The sequence below is a fragment of the Cetorhinus maximus genome, chromosome 3 (assembly GCF_964194155.1).
Source record: "Cetorhinus maximus chromosome 3, sCetMax3.hap1.1, whole genome shotgun sequence".
NCBI lineage: Eukaryota > Metazoa > Chordata > Chondrichthyes > Lamniformes > Cetorhinidae > Cetorhinus > Cetorhinus maximus.
The window spans coordinates 28967336-28991164 of record NC_135881.1 but is presented as its reverse complement, the minus strand read 5'-3'; the positions used below and the strand labels follow the sequence as shown (position 1 = coordinate 28991164).

At 40.8% G+C, this 23829-nt stretch overlaps 1 protein-coding gene across 4 annotated transcripts in view; it reads left to right on the top strand.

Annotated features, from left to right (window-relative positions):
- The window catches only part of LOC144676966 (extended synaptotagmin-2-like), a 237409-nt gene that overhangs the window by 90131 nt on the left and 123449 nt on the right, over positions 1-23829 (top strand). For all 4 annotated transcript variants that reach the window (XM_078537256.1, XM_078537243.1, XM_078537236.1 and 1 more), the window contains exons 3-6: positions 1240-1374; positions 3860-3936; positions 14416-14488; positions 15275-15364. In XM_078537256.1, the coding sequence (XP_078393382.1) occupies positions 1240-1374; positions 3860-3936; positions 14416-14488; positions 15275-15364 (375 nt within the window). The remainder of the gene's footprint in view (positions 1-1239; positions 1375-3859; positions 3937-14415; positions 14489-15274; positions 15365-23829) is intronic.

Genomic DNA, 23829 nt, shown 5'->3' with positions numbered 1-23829 from the left:
TGTTGGGTTCTTGCAAAACAACAGCAACTTCGCTTCAAAAATAATTTGATTGCAAAATGATTTGGGCACCCTGATTTCGTGAATGATACTGCATAAAGATGTTAAATTTCTGTCCAAAATGACTGGGAGAAAAGTGGAATAAATGGAATTCGTGACAAATTGATGGGGAGTTAAACAGAGAAGTGAAAAGAAAACTTAAAAAGATACAAAATTCATGGACACTTTGTTTAGTCACGTGCAATTTTCCTAAATTTAATTTGATGTAGTTACTTTGCCTGTCTTTCTTACCAAGTTCTGTCTTTCTCATGTCCTATCCCCTTCAGTCATGAGCTCTCTATCAAAGTAACAACATGTTATAGTTTACTGAATTTTGCTCTTTTTAAAAAATGAACTCAACATTGAGAGCTTATCTGAATATTAAAGTGAAACTTGTGTGAGTTGATAACATTGAAGGTTATGTAGTGAGGGAATGCTGGTATTATACAGCATTTGGCATCTATGAAGATAAAGGACAGATTATCTTGTTTGGAGGTTCATATCCCTCAGCTGAGGGATGCCTGCGCTGCACTTTGACCACGCTTTTCCTTTGTGTGAAAAATTTTCGTTCAATCTCCAACCCCTCCATGTCCTCCCTCAGTCATGTGATATTTTATGTAATAGAGGGATGAGGTAAGAGGGAACCAAGTAGCTTGCTTGGTACTGACTCGCATTTAGTCACTTGAAGCTTAGTCACTAAAATATTATGGTTGGGCCAGTTAAGATTTTAAAGCTCAAAAAAAATGTTTGTACCGTTGATTTCCTTCCTTAAATTTGACTTTGCCCGAAGTCACGAGAAAATGGACTGATAACTCAAGACAATGCTGCAGCATTAGAGTAGAATAGCATGTGCTCCTTGGGTACCTATTGGCTTTATGATTTTAAACGAGGGATAGGGGATTTTTTTTTACGTGGAATGTTGTTAGGGCATGGAATACCCTACCAGAAGGAGTGATAGAAGAATCCTTAAGAACTTTTTAAAGGGAAGTGGATAAAAATATGAAAAAGTAAAATCTGAGTCTGGTGAAAAGGAAGGGGAATGGAACTAAGTAAGTTGACATTGGCATGTTGGACTGAATGGCCTCTTGTGCTGTTATGGTCTGTGATTCTATGCAACATTGTCTATATAACACTGCCTATTGGTTTTGTATTTTGTATCCTAATCATGGTTCAGAAATTTTAAATTTGTTTTATTACTTTTAGACGGTAAAACAACTGTGGCCATATATCTGTCAGTTTGTGGAGAAACTGTTGAAAGAAACCATTGAACCAGCAGTGAGGGGAGCAAACAGCCATCTTAGTACCTTCAACTTCACAAAAGTTGACATGGGAAATAAGGTGAGTAGTGGTTGCTTGAGAAACTGAAATAAACAAATGCCCCTATGTATAAGTTGACTTTTTACTTAAGACTGAAATGGTGGGAATCTTGAATTAATTCCCTCCTGTTTTCTATAAATCTTTCATTCCAAATCGCTATTCTTCCTCATAATCACAGCTATCCCCTCAACCTTGTTACCTCCCATGGTTTCTCCCTTGTCATGGTCTCAATTGCTGACAAAGTCACCTCCATCTACTTCATTGTACCCCTCACCACCACATCCCTACTTCCACTTGATTCTTTGCCCATCTCTGGGGAAAAAAAACTCTCTTCCAAGTAATTTACAAGTGCACTCCTAAATACCCAACTGTCTAGCTATTGGTCTTTGTGATGATCCCTGAGCCAGAAGCAGTACAGTCAGCATAATGTTTTTATTTCTTTAAAATGTCTAGTGAATCTAATGGCTTTTAAGAATGTTTATTTGAAAAGGGCTTTTAGGAGCTGGGATCAATTCTAATTTTCTTGGATAATAAGAAATATTGGTCCCTGTGACATGGCGACCTTTGATTCGGAAGCAGTGCCAGCAGGAAGGAAGTTAAGACCAAAGGCCATGTGGCAAGACACAAAGAAAAGCTGCAGAATTGGGGAGAACAGAGAAGGCACATTGAAAAGGAACTGCGTATGTGGTTAATACACTTAAACAGGATAGAAAGCTAAAGACAGGGTTAAAGCAGGGATTGTGAACTGGGCAAATTTACTGTTGCTGAGTTTTCGACCACTTAACAGGGCCTATTAAAGGGGTTGGATAAAGGAGTCTCTAGGAATCTGTGCAATCAAGACTATTGTGAACCTAGCTAAAGAAGTTCTGCAGGAGTGTGCCGTTCGGGTGACAACCGTCTCTGGGGATCTTGGATAGAGTACAGCTGCTGCTGACCATGGCTTGAGGGATTAATCGATTGAGTGATCAAGTGAGAGACACTACGTATCAGAGGCCAAGTTAGGACCTGCACGTGGTGCCACGTTTTGTGGGATGTGATATGGGTGCTCGTCGTTGTGTAAGATGTATCTTAGTTATATCGAATGTTTGAAGTGAAATTTACCTTTTTATTTGAAGTACCATTTGTCCGTTAATTCATGTTTAATTTTCATTGGTTCCGATTCGTGTTAAAGAAAATGCTACAAAAAGTCGAATCTTGTTGGTAATTTCTTCAAATGAGGGTCATTCAGCAAATTTGGTTATTTTGGTTTACGGGCCCCCAAGGGGATCATAACACCTTCCATTCATCATGGTACTTCTGCAGTGTGGATTTGCTCAACCACTCCCTGGCTGTACCCTCATGCTGTTGTCCTAGTAAAACCTTTAACCCTTCCAGACTACTCATTCCCCCTGATATGTCCATCAAGCCCAAGGGGTACAGACTTGAGCTTATCTGGCACACACTGGTTTAGCCATCCATCATCAGACATCACAAGACTACATAAAACTTTACTCTTCTCTGCCAACACCACTGACTACTCCAAGATTTTCCTGGTGTGCAAAGATAATCTGTCTTTATTTTTCTCCGCTAGTAACAGTCTTTCCATCTTCCCAGCTGCCTTTTACCCTTGCCTGCAACAAATGTAAGGAGCTAACTCATTGATGTCTTTGGCAATTCAGTTAAGATCATTTGTTCAACTACATTTGCTGTTTCCTGTTTCTCTTTAAGTCACACCTCATCCAGGTTCTGTTTGCCCAAAGCTCCAGTTTCTCATTCATTTTTCCTTGTGCCTTATGTAAGCTTAGTTTTTTCCCTTGATCCCATTTGCACTAAACTGCTAAACAACCAAATTCCCTTTCTAGCCCTCATACTAGCAGACAATGTAAATGGTTCACTTTCCTTGTGTGTTCCCAGCCCTTTCAAAACAGCAATCACATATGACATCCTCTGACCATGGTGTATTATTCTTCTGAAGGCCTTAAGAGGTGCAATATAGGTACAAGTTGTTTTAAAAAATATATATATACATGTATGATCCGCCCTTGACCAGCATGAAACTTTTGATGAGGTCAATTGTACCTTGCTTCTCCGATTACCTTTCGTCTTGGTGGGACTGCCCTCGCGTGTCTACCTATCTGATTCTAATCTATTCAACCTCACCAAATCTTTCACACCCCTTCCGCCGCCCTCTTAAAAATCTTGATAAAACCCATGACTTCAACCATACTTTTGGCTACCGTCTAATTTCCTACCTCTTTCTGCATCGGTCTGACCCCCAACTACCATGTAAAAGATGCTGTGTAAATTGTAGCAATTGCTTGGAAATAATTATAAATAATGTTGGTGAACAACAGCACATTTATATTTGTATAATTTAGATTTTAAAAATTGCATGTGGAATTTGTTTTTAATTTCCTTAAAGGGTTTTATAAAGATTTGTGACTCAGCTGCTGAAAAGGGTTTTCCAAACGCTAGAGCATTGCTCACTGTTAAATATTTGTTCATCTCTCTGTACATCTCTTTTCAGCCTCTACGGATTGATGGGGTAAAAACTTATACAGAAAACATAGACAGCAGACAAATTATCTTAGACCTTCAAATCAGGTAACTTACATCATGAATCCCATTCAATTCTTGGATCTCAGTTAAGTATTCAGAATGAGGCCATCTGATGATGGTATCAACAGAAGCAGTTAGAACAGTTGGCCAGGCATCTGGTTTTCCCCAGATGGCTTAATTATGAATGCTTGGCTGAGTTCCAAGAATGTCTAATGCACTTTGCTTTCAGCAAGTAATGTTGACACAACTGTAGAAAGGGTGAAAGCTTTGTTTGATTGACATATTTAGCACCTTGTATAAGGCATTCTTAGAGTTTTTTCAACGCCTATGTGTTAAACTTATCAAGATGAAGAGGTGTGAAGCGGATAATAGTTTTTATTCATTGAGACTATGAATGGCTGTGGTTGATTGACAACTTTGAGAATGTATAAAGAGTAATATATTTCTTAAGGGAATGTTGAATGGCTGTTTTTGTTTTGCGTTCCTGAGTCTGATTATGGCTCCCCACTGGTACACGACTCCTCTGAGAAGCTGTGAACCATATTCCTAACAGAACAGACCCGACGTCATCAAAATTATGGGGATGGTTTGAAATGCCAACCTCTGCAAAGGTGCATTGCGTGTGGGCTGGGTACCATACCTTTATCCTGTGCTGGTGAAAATATACCAGAAACACCCATAGTTTTTAAAGACGTCCCAACTCAGCCTGAAACCATGAACGTCTGGGCCTAAGGGATCAATCTGAGATCTTCATGATCTGAGTGGCTGAACTACTCGAAACATAAATTTGCTGAACCATTGGTTGAGCTGCTTGGCATTAATACAGCCTTTAACATTGTGGGATATTTCTCAGTTTATTCTTCTCATACTTAAAAATGCCTGTTCTATTGAAGGAAGACGAAGACAGTTCAATCTTAGGAGTACTGTGGATATGTCTGTAAAATATCAGGTTGGATATTCATTGGAATATTGGATGTATTGAATAAAGGTTCTGCTCAGATGATTCCTCACAGCTGACCTTTTTTCATTCATTCTTGGGATAGGGTATTGCTGGCACTTATTGACTTTTCCTAGTTTCCCTTGAAAACTTGGTGGTGGCCAATTTCTTGAACCGCTGCAATCTGTATAGTGAAGGTGCTCCTATATTGTTGTTTATTCTGTGTAACAGTTTGATACAACTGAGTAGCTTGCTAGGCAACTTCAGAGGGTAATTAGACTTGTCTGTAGGTCAGACTGGGTAAGGATGGCAGTTTGTTTCCCTAAATGGCATTAGTGAACCAGTTAGATTTTTACAATAATTTGCAGTTTTATAATCACCCTTACTGATGCTAGCTTTTTTTTTTCCTAGATGTTTTTTAAAAAAAAACTAAATTCGAATTTACACACTGCCATGGTATAAGTTTTGAGCTCACGTCCGATTTATTAATTTAGTCCTCTGGATCATTTGTCCAGTAACACCATTACACTACCGTACTCTTCCAATCCCCACCTGAAAATGAGATGTATTGTCTTAATATCCTTATTGTTTTGTTTTGGAACAGCAAACGATACAAAACACAGGCCTGCTGTGATTACGAGCACTACATGTGCAGTTTGGAATAGAAAGTATCTTTTGTTACACCTAAATGTCATCCCTAATGAACACAGGAGAAAGGTGAACAGAAAACATTACGTGGCCCTTCAAGCCTGTCCCATTCTGTCATATAGCAATTGAGCAACAAACTCCAATGTTCCAACCCCAGTAAATGTCCTGGGAATAAAATTATGATAAATAACTCTGGGAAATTCATCTCCACACCCAGCAGCAATCAAAATAAGTTTCCGGTGATAAGAATGACGACCAGTGTCCAGCATCCCACCTACTATGGGATGTATGCGATGATATAAGTCTCCTCGATGAACTCTCCCTGCTTCCTGTTGAACATTTGCAGCGAATCTGTACTACGCATGACCTGTCAATTTATTTCAAAGGCTCATGACCATCCGTGAAAAGGAGAACCTCCTGACATTTGACCTAGTTCTGTGTACGTAACTCATATGCAATTCCATTTGTTCTTCCTAGCTTATCTAATTCAAATAATCTGTCCATATGTGCCCAATCAAGAGCCTTTACCATTTTAAATTCCTAAATCAAATCTCTTCAGAATGTGTTTTTCTAGAGTAAGTCCCAACACCCTGTTATCACTATTGTGATAACTGATGTTTTTAAAATAGGTGTTAATCTAGTGACCTTACTTTAAACCTTTCTCAGGATCTCACTCTTCCTCCATGGGTCTGATCCATTTATTTCCTGAAATAATGCATTAAAAACTCATTTGAGTTTCTTTAAAAAATCTTTTAATGTAATGCAAAAAACTCTGAACTCCCATTCATATTGATGCATCAATTTAATAATAGAAACTTTGCAAGGAGCTAAAAGATTTTTTAAAGGACTGTTCATTAGATGACTATAATCAAGTTAAGAAATTTTGAATTAGAAAAAAAGTTTCAAAACCTTATTAAGGGCGTTAGAAATTTAGGATTGAGTACAAAAGTGGGGGACAATTTTTCCGAAGTCTTTTTGAGTAATCAGGTTGGTTCATCAACAAAGTGTGAAGGTGAAATGTTTGCATGTTTAGATGGGTTTTCCTGTTACAAATGCGTATTCACAGATTGGAATTGCAAATGATTACATAGAGAGTTTCTACTGTGACTTGTTGATATATTGATTTTTCATTAATAAAGAGTGATAGGCAAAGCAAGATTTGTGGACCCAAACTGCAAAAGATATTCATGACTTTTAACATCCACAATATTACACATAGGGAGTAAACAATATTTTCTTCAGAAGATGTGGAGTTAAGGGATGGGTTTGATTTTAAGAAGTAGTTCTTGGGATATGGATGATGTTCAGAAAGCCAAAATTACTGCCCATCCTGGTTATCCTGAGAAGGTGTTAGCAGTCCATGTGGTGATTATTTCCCTACAATAGTGTTAGGTTAGACATTTATTCTTTATTCTTTCATGGGATGCAAGATCATGGGTTGCTGACAAGGCCAGCATTTGTTGCCCATCCCTGATTACTCTTCAAGGGAGCCAGTCAATTCCAGGATATTGACCCAGAGATCATGAAAGAATGCGAGGAACATAATAACAGAAGAACATAAGAAATAGGAGCAGGAGTAGACCATTCAGCCCCTCGAGCCTGCTCCGCCATTCAATAAGATCATGGCTGATCTTCTTGTGTTTTGATTTCCACAATCCCATCTAACCCTGATAACGTTTGATTCCCTTGCCTAACAAGAATCTATCTACCACTGCCTTAAAATATTCAATGACCCCGTCTCCATCACCTTCTGAGGCAGAGAGTTCCAAAGTCACACAACCCTCAGAAAAAATTTCTCCTCACCCCTGTCCTAAAAGGGAAACCCCTAATTTTAAAACAGTGCCCCCTAGTTCTGGACTCACCCACAAGGGGAAACATCCTTTCAACATCTATCTTGTCAAGACTGCTCAGGATCTTGTATACTTCAATCAAATCACCCCTCACTCTTCTAAGCCCCAGTGAAAACAAACCAAGCCTGTCCAACCTTTACTCAGAAGACAACCCACTCATTCCATGTATCAATCCTTTGAACCACCTCCAGTGCATTTACATCCTTCCTTAAATAAGCTGCACACAGTAATCGAGGTGCGGTCTCACCAATGTTCTGTGTAACCGAAGCATAACATCCTTACTTTTATAAAAATAAAAATACCTGGAAAAACTCAGCAGGTCTGGCAGCATCTGCGGAGAGGAACACAGTTAACGTTTTGAGTCCGTTTGACTCTTCAACAGAACTAAGTAAAAATAGAAAAGTGGTGAAATATAAGCTGGTTTAAGGTGGGGTGGGGGGTGGGGACAGGTAGAGCTGGATAGAGGGCCAGTGATAGGTGGAGATAGACAAAAGGACAGAGGTGTTGAAGGTGGTGATATTATCTAAGGAATGTGCTAATTAAGGGTAGAAAGCAGGACAAGCAAGGTACAGATAGCCCTAGTGGGGGTGGGGTGGGGTGAAGGGAAGGGATCGAAATAGGCTAAAAGGTAGAGATAAAACAATGGATGGAAATACATTTAAAAATAATGGAAATAGGTGGGAAAAGAAAAACCTATATAAATTATTGGAAAAAAAAAGGGGGGGATCGGAAAGGGGGTGGGGATGGAGGAGAGAGTTCATGATCTAAAATTGTTGAACTCAGTATTCACTCCGGAAGGCTGTAAAGTGCCTAGTCGGAAGCTGAGGTGCTGTTCCTCCAGTTTGCATTGAGCTTCACTGGAACAATGCAGCAGGCCAAGGACGGACATGTGGGCATGAGAGCAGGGTGGAGTGTTGAAATCCAACATGATGCCACCACCAAACACATCTTTCCTTCGCCACCACCACCGGCGGCATTCCGCAGGGATCGTTCCCTCCGGGACACCCTGGTCCACTCCTCCATCACCCCCTACACCTCAACCCCCTCCCACGGCACCTTCCCATGCAACCGCAGAAGATGCAACACCTGCCCCTTTACTTCCCCTCTCCTCACCATCCAAGGGCCCAAACACTTCTTTCAAGTGAAGCAGCATTTCACTTGCACTTCCCTCAATTTAGTCTACTGCATTCGTTGCTCCCAATGCGGTTTCCTCTACATTGGAGAGACCAAACGCAGACTGGGTGACCGCTTTGCAGAACACCTTCAGTCTGTCCGCAAGCATGACCCAGACCTCCCTGTCACTTGCCATTTCAACACTCCACCCTGCTCTCATGCCCACATGTCCGTCCTTGGCCTGCTGCATTGTTCCAGTGAAGCTCAACGCAAACTGGAGGAACAGCACCTCATCTTCCAACTAGGCACTTTACAGCCTTCTGGACTGAATATTGAGTTCAACAATTTTAGATCATGAATTCTCTCCTCCATCCCCACCCCCTTTCTGATCCCCCTTTTCTTTCCAATAATTTATATAGATTTTTTTTCCCCACCTATTTCCATTATTTTTAAATGTATTTCCATCCATTGTTTTATCTCTACCTTTTAGCCTATTTCGATCCCTTCCCTTCACCCCACCCCACCCCCACTAGGTCTATCTGTACCTTGCTTGTCCTGCTTTCTACCCTTAATTAGCACATTCCTTAGATAATAACACCACCTTCAACACCTCTGTCCTTTTGTCTATGACATCTTTTGGTTATCTCCACCTATTACTGGCCCTCTATCCAGCTCTACCTGCCCCCCCCACCCCCCCCAATCCTCCTTAAACCAGCTTATATTTCACCTCTTTTCTTAGTTCTGTTGAAGAGTCATACAGACTCGAAATGTTAACTGTGTTCCTCTCCGCAGATGCTGCCAGACCTGCTGAGTTTTTCCAGGTATTTTTATTTTTGTTTTGGATTTCCAGCATCTGCAGTTTTTTGCTTTTATCCTTACTTTTCTGTTCGATCCCTCTCATAATAAGGGATAGCATTCCATTAGCTTTCTTAATTACTTGCTGTACTTGCATACTTTTTGTGACTCATGTACGAGAACACCTAGAACCCTCTGCATCTCAGAATTATGCAGCCGTTCTCCATTTAAGTAATACCCTGATTTTTTTTGTTCTTCCTGCCAAAGTGAACAACTTCACACTTTCCCACGTAAAACTCCATCTTCCAGATCTTTTCCCACTCACTCAAACTATCTATATCCACCTGCAACCTCCTCATGTCCTCTTCACAACATACTTTCCTACCTATTTTTGTCATCTGCAAATTTAACTCCCCTCATCTAAATAATTGGTGTAAAACTTTGAGGCCCCAGCACAGATGCCTGTGCGACTCCACTCGTCACATTCTGCCAATCAGAAAAACATCCATTTATGCATACTCTCTGCTTTCTGCCAGCCAACCAATCTTCTATCCATGCTAATATATTACCCATATTCAAGTCAGGATCATGTAGGACTAAAGGGGAACTTGGATTTGATACTGTTCCTTTAACAGTGCTGTTCTTGTCCTTCTGAGTGAGAGAGGTCTTTGACAACACATTGCTATACAAGATAATCTTGGTGAGTTGTTACAGTGCACAGTGTGTTAATAATGGAGGGGTGTGTATTAAGCCTAGTGGCAGGGTTGCTGTTTAAGTGAATTGCTTTGTTCTGTGTGTTGAAGCTGTACCAACCCAGTTGAGTATTCAGTCATACACCTGACAAGCCTTGTAGATTGTGGATAATCTTTGAGAATTCAGGAAATGAGCCACTCTTAGATTACCCAGTCTCTGCCTTGGTGTGTGAGCCACTTTGTTCACTGGTCCACTTAAGCTTCTGGTCATATTGTAGTCCCCAAGATGTTTTGGGAACTTGATGATAGTGACACTGTTGAAGGTCAGAAGGTTATGGCTGGGTTGTCTTTTGTTGGAGAAGGTTGTTACTTGGTTCTTATTTAGTGGAATGTTACCTGCCACTTGTTAGCCCAAACCTGGATATTATTGAGGTCCTGCTGTAGGTTGGCTTGGGTTGTTTTATTAACAGAGGAATTTGAATGGACATTAACGTTGGAAATGAATTATCGAATGGGGGAACTCTGTGATGGAAGTGTCATTAAACTTTGGTGGAGAAATAGCAGCGTGTCCTCTTGGTTAAAGATGCTTGTTACCTTGCATTCCTTAGTCAAGTCTTGAATGTTGTCTAAACTGCATACCATTGACAGGTATGAGTTTCATTGTTGGTGGCCTTGTGAATGGAGCTCGAGTCCCTGGAATTTTCAGTGAACTGTCCCAGACTGAGGAAGTTACCTAGGGGAAGATCATTAGCTCAAAATGGTTGGACTGAAGGCATTGGAGTAATGCCCCAATTCTGTGATGTTTAGCTTATGTTGGCCAGGTCCATCCTGTGTGTTAAGCATAGCTCCATGCACAAGAGCTTTTCCTTTTGAGCTCTGTTTTACTACGTTTCTCTAATGTCATACTTGGTTAAATGTTGCCTCAATGTTGAGTGGGGTGGGGTTGTTATTATCTCCTCTCCTCATCAGGATCGTTTCATCTTCAACCATAAGATATTTGCTGCAAAATAGAATCATGGATTTTATAGCACAGAACAAAGACCACCATATCTTGTCATTTCTTTTGCTAGAACAATCCAAAACACTGTGTTTTGTTGTTCCTATACCTCTATATGCATATATATGTGTCCATAATATTGTGCAAATAAGATACACAAAGTTCCTGTGAAGCACTGTGGGACGTTTTGCTACGTTATAAGTGCTATAAAAATGTAAGTTGTTGTAAGTTGCATTTGTTACTGTCTGCCCATTCTGCTAACTTGTCCCATTCTGAAGCCTTTCACAGTCATCCTGCTTCGGTAAGTTTTACTATTGTGTTCTAAAGGAAGATCACTGACTCTGAAACATTTACTGTTTCTCTTTCCACAGATGCTGTCAGACTTGTGGAGTGTTTCCAGCATTTTCTGTTCTCCTTTTAGATTTCCAGCAGCCACAGTATTTTGACTTTGTTCCAGTTTTATTACATTGAACTTGTTCTTTTCCTAAACCAGTATTCAAATCTTTGACACTCATTATCTTTTTGTAATTTTGCACTGAAACTATATATGGTGGCATTTTCCAATTCTCACATCAGGTCTTTTACCACCTTATCTCCCAGAGCTAAATCAATCAATGTTCCTTTCCTTTTATGACTAGAAGCAAACTGACTTGCAAGGCAGTTTGAGGTAGGATTGTTTGTATGAAAATAGTCTTCCAGTTCAGAGTTTCATATGGGCTTGTGTAGATTTTGTGTTTTGATATACCCAAGTACAGTTCAAGTGTTTCAGGAAAATATCTATTTGGCCCAGTGGAATGACCTATCTACAGTTGTCACGTAACCTCACAAATCACAGTTGGATTTGTTGTATTACAGTAATATTCATGAAGTAAAACCATCTCCACTTTTTAATTAATTCCACAACTATATTTTGTTATGCTGTGAAACTGTGAACACTGTAATCTAATGTTATACTTAAGTTGAGGTGCGAGGGTGTGCATTTATGTGCTTGTGTTTTACGGGTCACATTGTTAATCAGTAAAATAAGGCAGTTGTCAAATCTGCAATATAGTTAATGTAGATCATTTTTGTTTACTGCCTTTAAAAAGTCATTGGTTGTGTCACAAGATGGGTAAATAAATCTCTTCATTATGCCAATGAATTATTGTCTTGAGCACAGTTTATATCATGTATACCGTTCAATGCTTTCAGAGCAATTATTAGATTGAACCTAAGTTTGCATATATGAGATTTGAGATCAGCAGTTTTATGGTGCACATGAATATAACTGTACAGAAGCCAAGGATAGACAGTGGCATTGCATTTGGATGTCACCACCCTGTATCTGTTACCAAGGCCAAATCCACTGTGCATTGTTCAGTATATTTCTGTTATAACTTTAACGTGTTGCCATTGATATTATGTCAGTCATACCAAGGTGACTTGCCATTGTAAATTGCTGTGAATCTGGCTGATAGTCTCACTTGTGAAGAACCTGAAGTTTTATGTGTTATGGACCAACATGTAGAAACCTCTAGTTTGTCTTGATTTCCTCACACATTAATTTCTCTACCTTTAAGGGGTTGTCAATAGGCAAGGTGGTATTTCCTCCGCTGAGGATGGAAGGAAAATTTGAGAATGATACTTCAGAGATTTTTGACAAATTGATATCGCAGATATCGTCAAGTGGAAATAGCACTAGAGTGTAGTGAATGGTATGACATGTGAATGTACAAATTAGAAACAGAAGTAGGCTAATCGGCCCCTCAAACCTGCTCCACCATTTGATAAGATTATGGCTGACCTGATTGTGGCCTCAACTCTACTTTGCTGTCTACCCCCTATATCCCTTGACTCCCTTGTCAATCAAGAATCTATCTGACTTTGCTTTAAAAATATGACCCTGCCTCCATTGCTCCCTGGAGAAGAGAATTTCAAAGACTGATGACCTTCAGGGAAAAAAATTCTCTCAAGTTATTTATTCATCATGGCATATGGGCATCGCTGTCTAGATCAGCATTTATTGCCATCCCTAATTGCCAGTTGCATTTGAGAAGGTTGTGGCGAATCGTGGTGCCCCTAGATCTAGCCTCTCCCATATGGGGAAACATCCTTTCAGGATCCATACCCTTCTGAAATAGATATTGAGAATGTGCGCGTGTGTGTGTGTAATTAAACTGAAAACAGCCGAACTTCCAGGTTTAAATCATCAAAGGGTTAGGTGTAAAAGCAGACATTTTGCACTGGAGGTGAACAAGTTAACATGCAATACAAATAAATACAAAATGAATAGGACTTTGCATTAGGCAATAAACGAGGAGTTGAGTTTGAAAGAAAAATCAAAGGAAGTTTTACAACTGGCAAAGATCCTAAACGAATAAAGCAAAGTTATTATGTTTATTTTCCTGAAAGTAGTAGCCATAAAGACAATATGAAAGATTTTTATATTTTGGGAAAGATAACATCCAAAGAAAGTTAAGAACAATGGGTTTAAAGCTGAAAGAGGAAAAAAATATTTAAGGAAAGATTAAAAGTTGTGGGAGAGGTGTGGCCATGTGAGATCTTGAAGAGTGTGCTGTGCGAGGTCAGATCTATGAAGTAAGCAACCTGTAGGCACCCCAGAGAAGTGTTTGCTTGTTCCAGAGAGCAAGGTTTTATTACAAGCTTTGGATTTCCATTGTTGAGTGAGACAGAGAGAAGCCCCTGTGAACTACCTCCCTACAGTAGCAGTGGATGCCTTGCGGTAATATTATTGGGTTTTTTATAGATTAAAAATCTATAGGGACTGTTGCCTGGAAAGGGGTGTTTATTTGTGAGTCTAGTTAAATAGAAATCCTTTGGGAAATGTTGTAAGCCTAAATTTTACTCTGTAACTGTAATCCTTTGTGTTTAAGTTTTCTTTTCTTTTGTTAATAAATGTTTTAATTTAATATTTAAAATCTCCAAAAATGGTAGTAGAATCTTTCCTTCTGACTTCAGTACACATACCTTCTCGTAATAAGAATACAAATCGCAAATTGTTGCAGTAGCTTGACCAAGTTTCCCTTGGGATTTGGTCAACCCGGCAATTATGACCTGCCACATCACAACAAAAAGCAGAGAATGCTGGAAATAATCAGCAGGTCAGGCAGCATCTATGGAGAGAGGAACAGAGTTAACATTTCAGGTCAATGACCTTGCATCAATTTGGTCTTTTTGGCACTAAATTGGTTGCAGTGCTTAGTGGGTTCATAGTTTTGCATAGAGCTCCAGAATTCAAATAAACTAAAGATCTGAGGGAATGTTCACAGCCATGGAATATAGGACAGTTGCAGGGAACTGTGAAATTTGTTCTTTCGCTTATGAGACAACTTCGATAATTTGGTCTTGGAGCAACAAGACTCTGTTGTGGGTGAAGTGCCTGCTGTGCTTCACTTTTGTGTTAACATCCTGAGGTTTTCAACAAAGGTCTATATTGATGATTAATTAAAATCCTTTGACATGTTGCTTACACATTTCTTATCCTTTTCCCAGCTATGTTGGAAACTGCGAGATAGATCTCGAGATCAAGAGGTACTTTTGCAGAGCAGGTGTGAAGAGTATACAGGTAGGTGCCTTGTGCTCTAGAACTCTTCAGATAGCTCTCTGGCCCCTTTTGAAATACAGATATGTTGGATAGCATTTGTAGAGAGGTTATTAATTGCTCTGGACTGGTGCTATGTACTACTTGAAATGAAAGGGCAGTCAGCAAGGGTTTAATGGTAGAACAAGATGGAAGGATCACTTTCAGAGTCTTTCTTGATTACCTTTGGGGATCAGAGCATATATACAGTAGTTAGCTTTGGGAGGGGTAGGGTAGGTGGGGTAGATAATGCTCTGTTGAAGGAATGGTCTTGGTTGGCTAGATGGTTTTTTGCTCCTATTCCTGTATTCTATTGACTCTAGATTCCTTCTGTTACATAATGACACTGAGATGCAGTGCTGCATGGAATTGTAAAATAGAAAAAATAGTTATAGATATTGAAGAATAAGCTTTCCCCATTTACCTATTTTACCAGGAGAGCTTTGCTGCTTTTTTTGTCACTTGTGAAACCTTGCTCATGAGTATAATTTAGTACGTTGTCGTCTTTGTGATGTCTTGTGTGTAGTGAACTTAAATGGCCTCATCCTGTGAAGAAAATTAAAATTGTGCTTTCCACTGCAAAATGATGATTTGAAAGCAATTCCTTTGATTTTGAGAATGTTTGGCATTGTAACCCTCTGATAATATATAAAATCCCAATGAGAATTCTAGGTATCTGTGGTGTGCTTTGAGCACAATTCAGTTGTTCTCTAACCTGTGAAAATAGAGGATTCTTTCTCCGAAATAATGGTCCTTTCATTATATTTGCAGCTGAATGGTATAATTCGAGTGATTCTGGAACCCTTGATTGGTGACATGCCACTGGTTGGAGCACTATCTCTCTGCTTTCTCCGCAGGCCTGTGAGTATAATTGTCAACTCCTGGAACTCCATTTGCATTGAACTTTGTGTTGAAAACAAAACTGTGCAAGCTACTGTTCATTACACATCCTCATATTTGTTCCACATGCATAATTATTTAACGTCCAGACACTATAAATAGCTTTTACAGTATCTTTATGGTTGAAAAAGCAGATGCCTTCCCTAAAGGTTGTAATAGCTTAGTAATAGGTTTTTCCACTGGCTAGTGGAAAAGTCTCCCGCGAGACTTCGGGACAGAGAGGTTAAAACAGCGAGATTTCGGGATAGAGGTTAAAACAGCAAGATTTCGAGACAGAGAGGTTAAAACAGTGAGACTCCAGTAGGAGCAAGGGTAAAATAAAAGTAAGGGTCCATATTCTATTTAGTTAGGATATGTCTGCGGAGCTCAGTCCCATGGTTTGCACATTCTGCACTATGTGGGAAATCCTAGACACGCCTGGCGGTCTGGATGACCATGTGTGCAGGAGATGCTTCTAAATGGTGCAATTCAAGCTCCGGGTTTTGGAGCTTGAGCAGTAGCTGGGGGCACTATGGTGCATTCATCAGGCTGAGAGGTTCATGGATAGCATGTTTCAACGCGTGGTCACCCTGAAGTTTAAGGAAGTGCAAGCAGAGAGGGAATGGGTGACCACCAGACAGAAGAAGGGGACCATGCAGGTAGTGAGGGAATCCCCCGAGTGCCACTCGCTTGCAAACCGTTTTTTGGCTTTGGCTCTGGTTGGCCTCCACAGAGGAACCGTCACTCCCACTGTTTTCCAAGGCCATGGCACTGTGGGTGGTCCAGCTGCTCGGTGGCCAGGGGTTGGGGGGGGGTGGAAGAAGTGTGGAAGGGCAATAGTGGTAGGGGATTTGTTAGTGAGAGGAGTAAACAGGTGCTTCTGCGGATGTAGACATGACTCCAGGATGGTATGTTGCCTCCAGGGTGCCGGGGTCAAGGATGTCACGGAATGGCTGCAGGGCATTCTGAAGTGGGAGGGTGAACAGCCAGAGGTCGTGGTCTATGTTGGGACCAATGAAATAAGAAGAAAGAGAAATGAGGTTCTACGAGCAGACTTTAGGGAGTTAGGTAGGAAATTGAAATGCAGGACTTCAAAGGTAGTAATCTCTGGATTACTCTCGGTGCCACGCAGTAGTGAGTATAGGAACGGAAGGATATGGCAGATTAATGCATGGCTGGAGAGATGGTGCAGGAGGGAGGGCTTTAGATTCTTGGGACATTGGGATTGTTTTTGGGGGAGGTGGGACGTGTACAAGTTGGACAGGTTACATCTGAATAGGAACGGGACCAACATCCTCTTTGCTAATGCTGTTGGGGTGGATTTAAACTAAATTGGCAGGGGGATGGGATCCTGAAAAGTAGTTCAGAGGGGAGAAAAGCTGAGATGGAATTAGAAGTTAAAAGCTAGTAAGTGAGTCCGGAAGGCAAAGGAAACATAGGCTAGATAAGAAAGAAATAAGTTTAGCAAGGCTAAGTGGAATATATTTTAATGTAAGGAGTCTGAGGAATAAGACAGACGAGCTTGGGGCACAGATATCTATAATATCATACTCCAACATGCCTGTGACCGAGACTTGGCTAAAAGAAGGGCAGGATTGGCAGTTCAACATTGCTGGTTATAGGGTATTCAGACGAGATAGAGAGGGGGATAGGAGAGGAGGGTGGGTCACAATATTGATTCAGGAATCAATTATGGCAGTGAGGAGGGATGATATCTTGGAAGGATCATCAAATGAGGCCTAATGGGTAGAAGTAAAAAACACAAAAGGGGCAAACATACTGTTGGGTGTGTACTATAGGCCCCCAAACAATCAGGGAGAGATAGAGGATCAAATATGTAATCAAATCAAATTTCAAAGAAGTGTAAGAATAGTAAGGCAGTAATAGTAGGGGATTTTAACTACCCAACTATTAACTGGGACAGTTTTAGTGTGCAAGATAGGGAGGGAGCAAAATTCTTTAGTTGCATCCAGGAGAAACTTTTTAGCCAGTAAGTAGAAAGCCCAAGAAGGGAGGGGGCAGTTCTGGATGTAATATTCGGAAATAAGCCCGGGCAGGTAGAAGGCATATCAGTAGGGGACCTTTTTGAAGATAGTGACCATAGCTCAGTTAGATTTACAATAGTTATGGAAAATGATAAAGTTGGGCTGGGAATAAAAGTTCTAAACTGGGGAAAGGCTAATTTTACTAAAATGAGATACGATTTGGCCCAAGTGGATTGGGAGCAGCTACTTGGAGATAAAGCTGTGTCAGAGCAGTAGTAGGCATTCAAGCAGGCAATAGCAAGAGTACAGGGCAAATATGTTCTCGTAAAGATCAAGGTGGGGGACGAAGTCTAGAGAACCCTGGATGTCAAGGAACATAAAGGTTAGGATTAAGAAAAAAAGAAAAGCTTATGGCAGATACCAAGGGCTCAATATGGCAGAGTCCCGAGAGAAGTATAAAAAATGCAGGGGGAGCATGAAATTAGAAAAGCTAAGAGAGTGCATGAGAAAGCATTGGTGGATGAAATAAAGGAAAACTCATAGGGAATTTTCAAACATATAAAGAGCACGAGAATAACTAGTGAAAGAGTAGGGCCAATTAGGGACCATAGAGGTAATCTGTGTGTGGTGCCAGAAGATGTGGGTACAGTCCTCATTGAACACTTGCGTTGGTCTTCACAATGGAAAAGGACGACACAGGTATAGACCTCAGGGAGGACTGTGAAATATTAGAGGAAATTAACATAGAGAGAGAGAGAAAGGAAGTACTAGCGGGTTTAGCGGCCTTAAAAATTGATAAATCTGCAGGCCTGAATGAGGTGTATCCCAGGCTGTTGAGGGAAGAGATATCAGGGGTCCTGGCAGTAATTTTCAAATCCTCTCTGGCCACAGGTGAGGTGCCAGAGGACTGGATGACTGCTAAAGTTGTCCCAGTATTAAAAAAGGGAGGAAGGGATAGACCAGGAAATTACGGGCCAGTCAGTCTAACCTCAGTGGTGGGGAAGTTACTAGAAGGAATTCAGAGGGACAGAATATATCTGCACTTGGAGAGACACGAATTAATCAGGGATAGTCAGCATGGATTTGTTAAGGGAAGGTCGTGTTTGACAAATTTGATTGAATTTTTTGAGGAGGTAACCAGGAGTGTTGATGAGGGTAATGCATTTAATGTGGTCTACATGGACTTTAGCAAAGTTTTTGATAAGGTCCTTCATAGCAGACTGATCAAGAAAGTAAGAGCCCATGGGATGCAAGACAAAGTGGCACGTTGGATCCAAAATTGGCTGAGAGGCAGGAAGCAGAGGGTGATGGTAGAGGGATGTTTCTCTGACTGGAAGTCTGTTTCCAGTGGGGTTCTGCAGGGCTCAGTGTTGGGGCCCTTGATGTTTGTGGTGTACCTAAATGATTTGGACTTAAATGTAGGAGGTATGATCAAGAAGTTTGCAGATGACACGAAAATTGGTAGGGTGGTAAATAATGAGGAGGATAGCCCTAAACTGCAGGAGATTATCAATGGACTGGTCAGGTGGGCTGAGCAGTGGCAAATGGAATTCAACCTGGAAAAGTGTGAGGTAATGCACTTGGGGAGAGCGTACAAGGCGAGGGATTACACGATGAATGGTAGGACCCTGCAAAATACTGAAGATCGGACGGACCTTGGTGTGCTTATCCACCAATCCCTGAGGTTGCAGCACAGGTAGGTAAGGTGGTTAAGAAGGCATAGGGATACTTGCCTTTATTAGCCGAGGCATAGAATACAAGAGCAGGGAGGTTATGCTGGAACTGTATAAATGCTGGTTAGGCCACAACTGGACCACTGCCTCCAGCTCTGGTCATCACATTATAGAGAGGATGTGATTGCACTGGAGAGGGTGCAGAGGAGATTTACCAGGATGCTGCCTGGGCTGGAGGGTCTGAGCTATGAGGAAAGATTGGATAGGCTGGGGTTGTATTCCTTGGAGCAACAAAGGTTGAGAGGGGACCTGATAGAGGTATATAAGATTATGAGGGGCATAGATAGGGTGGATAGGAAGGCACTTTTTCCATTAGTAGAGGGGTCAATAACCAGGGGGCATAGATTTAAGGTGAGAGGTAGAAGGCTGAGTGGGGAGTTGAGGAGAAATCTTTTCACCCAGAGGGTGGTGCAAGCCTGGAACACATTGCCTGAAAGGGTGGTTGAGTCAGAAACTATCATAACATTTGAGAAGCATTTAGATATTCACTTACATTGCCATAGCCTCCAGGCCTATGGGCCAAGTACTGGAAATTTGGATTGGTGTAGTCAGATCTTTGTTGACCAGCGTGGAGACGATGGGCCGAATGGCCTCCTCCTGTGCTGTAAACATCTGAGTCTAATGATGCTGGGGCACAAACTTAAGATATTGAAAAATAATTGAAAGGTTATGTTTAGCAATGCCTTTATAAATGTGATAGTTAGAATTTGAAATTCTGTGCCACAAACCATGGTTGAAGCAAAGTCCACATGTCTTTTAAAAATAGAATGATCTAGTTAGTTCGAAAAGTAATGTTAAAATGTATAGCGAGTATGTGGGAGAGATGAGTTACAGTAACTGACTCATGCAGAGAAGCAACTGGCATAAAACCGATGGGCTGGAATGCTTGTTTCTGTGATATAAAACTTTGTGTTGAAACTAAGCAATGATTCTATCAGTGCTGTCTTTCTGGAAATAATTCCCAGCTGTACAACATTTTTGTAAATTAAAATAGATCCTAAGTTTAGGCAGAATGTCCATGATTAGTTATGAATGCATGTAAAACTAGTGGCAACCTACTTATGTTTTGTAAATGGGGAATCTACTAATTTTGGATTATAGTAATTTATGGCACAGAGGTCATTCGGCACCTCAAGTCCATGCCGGCTGCCAACGGAGTGCCATTTGTTTGTTCAGTAAAGAAGCTACGCCCAAGAATTTGGAAATTTGTAAGTGGAAATGAACTGAAAATTTAGGATTTTAAGTTTTCTTCTCAAGATAGAAAGACTTAAATACATGAAGTTATATCATGGAAACAGGATATTTGGCCCAAACAATACCTGTTGACATTTACCCTCCACTCTTGTATTCATACAGTTCCCTTGTCACATCTCAAATATCCCAAATCACCTGCCTTGATTTCCTTAGAAATTATAACTACATAAGCAAATAGGATGGCCATTTGTAACTGCACAGTAAAATCCCACAAACCGTAATGAGGTTAATCTTTTGGATGTTGATCAATAAACTACATTGGCCAGAACAGCAGCTTTCTCTTTGGTGCCACAAAATTTTTTGAGTTTAGCAGGACAGACGGATGGGCTTTTCCTTTTAAAGCCTCAAACCCAAAGCCTTCTAACTCTCTGTGGGTTACCATTTGAACTTAGCTTTTGCTTTATAGTACTGTCTAATATCAGCAGTTAAGATGCTTAAACAATCCACAATAATCCCCTTGATTCTACTTTATTGTAGAAATGCATGGTAATCTGCTTTTAGTTGCTTTAACTGTAAACATGAATGGATATGTACGTCCTTTTAGATCTATTTTTTCTCTCAGGAAAGTTTAAAACAGGAAATGCTAAATTAGAAGAGTCGACTTCAGTGATTTGAGAATGGACCTAGTGCAGGCGCACCAGGAACAAAGATTGGCTAGGAAAATGGTAAAAGAGCACTGCAGACATCCAAGTTGGAGATAGTTCAGGCACAAACCAAGCATAGCCCCATAAGAAGGGAAGATAGTGCATCCAAGGTTAGAGACCCTTGGATGATTAAAAAAAAAATGGAGATTAAAATAAAACAGAAAATGGAGGCTCATGACAAATATCAGGTACAGAATACAATTGAAAGGCAGAATACAGAAAGTACTGGGGGAAATAGAAAAAGACAAAGAGAGAGTATGAGAAAAGATTGATGGGTAACATAAATGGGAACCCAAAAATATTTTATACAATAAATCTTTCTTTTAAAATAAAAGTAAAATGGTAGTTAAAGGAACAGGAGGGGGCTAAAACAGGAGAAATCGTCTTGAGGCAGAGGACATGACTGGGGTACTGAATGAATACTTTGCATCTGTCTTCAAAAGAAGAGAACTATGTTAAAGTTGCAGTCGAGGAAGAAGGTGCTATTGCATGGCGTCAGATAAGTGGGAGATGCAAAATAGGTTGGCATCACGCAAAGTTAACAATTCTTCTGGTCCAGATGGAATGAACCTTAGGTTGTTGAGAGTTGAGGTAACAGAAGCTGAGACTACAATCTTTCAATACGTGAGAGAGTGAGAGAGAAACAGCGGGGCCATTTACAGCAAGAGAGAGTATGAAAGGAGCAGGGCCTTTAACAGTGAGAGAGTGAGACCATTAAAGAGCGGGAGAGGGAAAAGAGCACGGAGAGCAGCTGATTGGTGAATAGGATTGGTGAATATTTTTAGTTTTTAAAGTAAAGTAAGGTTTTCAGTTTGTGTTTAGATCTCTAGTCTTTTTTGTCTCTTTTTCTTAAAGGTAGCTTGTTATCTATAAGATCGATACTGGTGTGTATAAAAAAAACATTATAATAAAGTCTAAATAGTGGGAATACTAGAGTAATAAACTGAATAAAATACGATAGCGATGGCAGGACGGGTGATGCGTTGCTACTGCAGCATGTGGGAGCTGCTAGACACCAAAGTCATCTAGAGCGAACACATCTGTAACAAGTGTTTGCAGCTCGAGGAACTTTGGTTCCGAGTTAAGGAGCTGGAGTACGAGCTGCAGACATTGCGCCACATCAGGGAGGGGGAAAGTTACCTGGACACTTTGCTCCAGGAGGCGGTCACACCTCTCAGATTAGGTAATTCAAATTTGGTCTGTGATCAGGGACAAGAGGGTGTGACTGCAGGTGAAGTAGGTTTGGGGACCCAGGGGGTAGCATTTGAGGAGCCTCGGCCCCTGCAACTGTCCAGCAGTTACAAGGTTCTTGCAAGCTGTGTGGATGAGAGCGAGGACTGCAGGGAGGATGAGTTAACTGACCACGGAACCGTGGTACAGGGAACCATTCAAGTTGGGGGAGGAAATGGGAACGTAGTAGTGGTAGGGGACAGTATCATTAGGGGGATAGATACTGTTCTCTGCAGCCGTGAGCGTGACCCCTGAAGGCTGTGTTGCCTGCCCGGTACCTGGGTTAAGGATATCTCCTCAGGACTGGAGAGGAACTTGGAGTGGGAGGGAAGGGATCCAGTTGTTGTCGTCCATGTTGGTACCAGCGACATTGATAAGATGAGAAAGGAGGTTCTGCTGAAAGAATTTGAACAGTTAGGAGCTAAATTAAAAAGCAGAAGCTCCAAGGTAATAATCTTGGGATTGCTACCTGAGTCGCTGGCAAACTGGCATAGGGTAAGTAAAGTCAAGGAGTTAAATGTGTGGCTCAGAGATTGGTGTGGGAGGAATGGGCTTCAGTTCATGCAGTACTGGCACTAGTACTGGAGTAGAAGGGAGCTGTTCTGGTGGGATGTACTTCACTTAAACTGTACTGGGACCGGTGTTCTGGTGAACTGAGCAACTAGGGCTGTAGAGAGCACCTTAAACTAAATAGAGGGGGGGGAGGGAGGGTTCTGGAAGGGATACGTAGGCTTATAAAACAAAAGGACATGGCAGTCTTGCAGGGCAGCTATTTAGGTAATGATACCCAGAGTGTGACAAGAAGGGAAAGAGTGTACAAACATTTAAAAAAGCAGCAAATAGGGCCAAAAGAGGAAAAAATGGTTAGAAGGCAAAATTAATGGCTCTTTACTTAAATTCCCGTAGTATTTGGAACAAAATAAATGAATTAGTGGCACAGATTAATGGGTATGATTTTATAACCATTATGGAGACGTAGTTACAAGGAGATCAAAGCCTAGAACTAAATATTCAATGGTATGCAACTTTTTGAAAGGACAGGCAGGAAGGAAAAGGTGGTGGGTAGCTTTGTTAGTACGAGATGGAATAACTTCCATAGCAAGAAAGGATCTTGGATCAGAAGATATAGAATCCATATGGGTGGAGGTAAGAAATAACAAGGGGAAGAAGAAATTGGTGGGTGTAGTCTATAGGCCCCCTGACAGTAGCTATACTGTAGGACAGAGAATAAATTAGGAGGTAACGAGGGCATGTAAAAAAGGCAGTACATTAATCATGGGTGACTTTAATCTTCACATAGATTGGGAAAATTTAAGTTGGCAGAGTTAGACACGAGCAAGGATTCAGTATTTGGGACAGTTTCTTAGAATAATATGTTGTGAACCCAACCAGGGATCAGGCTATTTTGGACCTGGCAATGTGTAATGAGACAGGTTTAATAAATGATCTCAGAGTAAAAGATCCCCTAGGAAACAGTGACCATAATATGGCAAAACTTAGCCTTCAGTTTGAGAGTGAGAAACATGGGTCAGAAACAACTGTGCTAGCCTTAAATAAAGGTAATTACAACGGAATGAGGGCAGAGTTGGCTGGAGTGGACT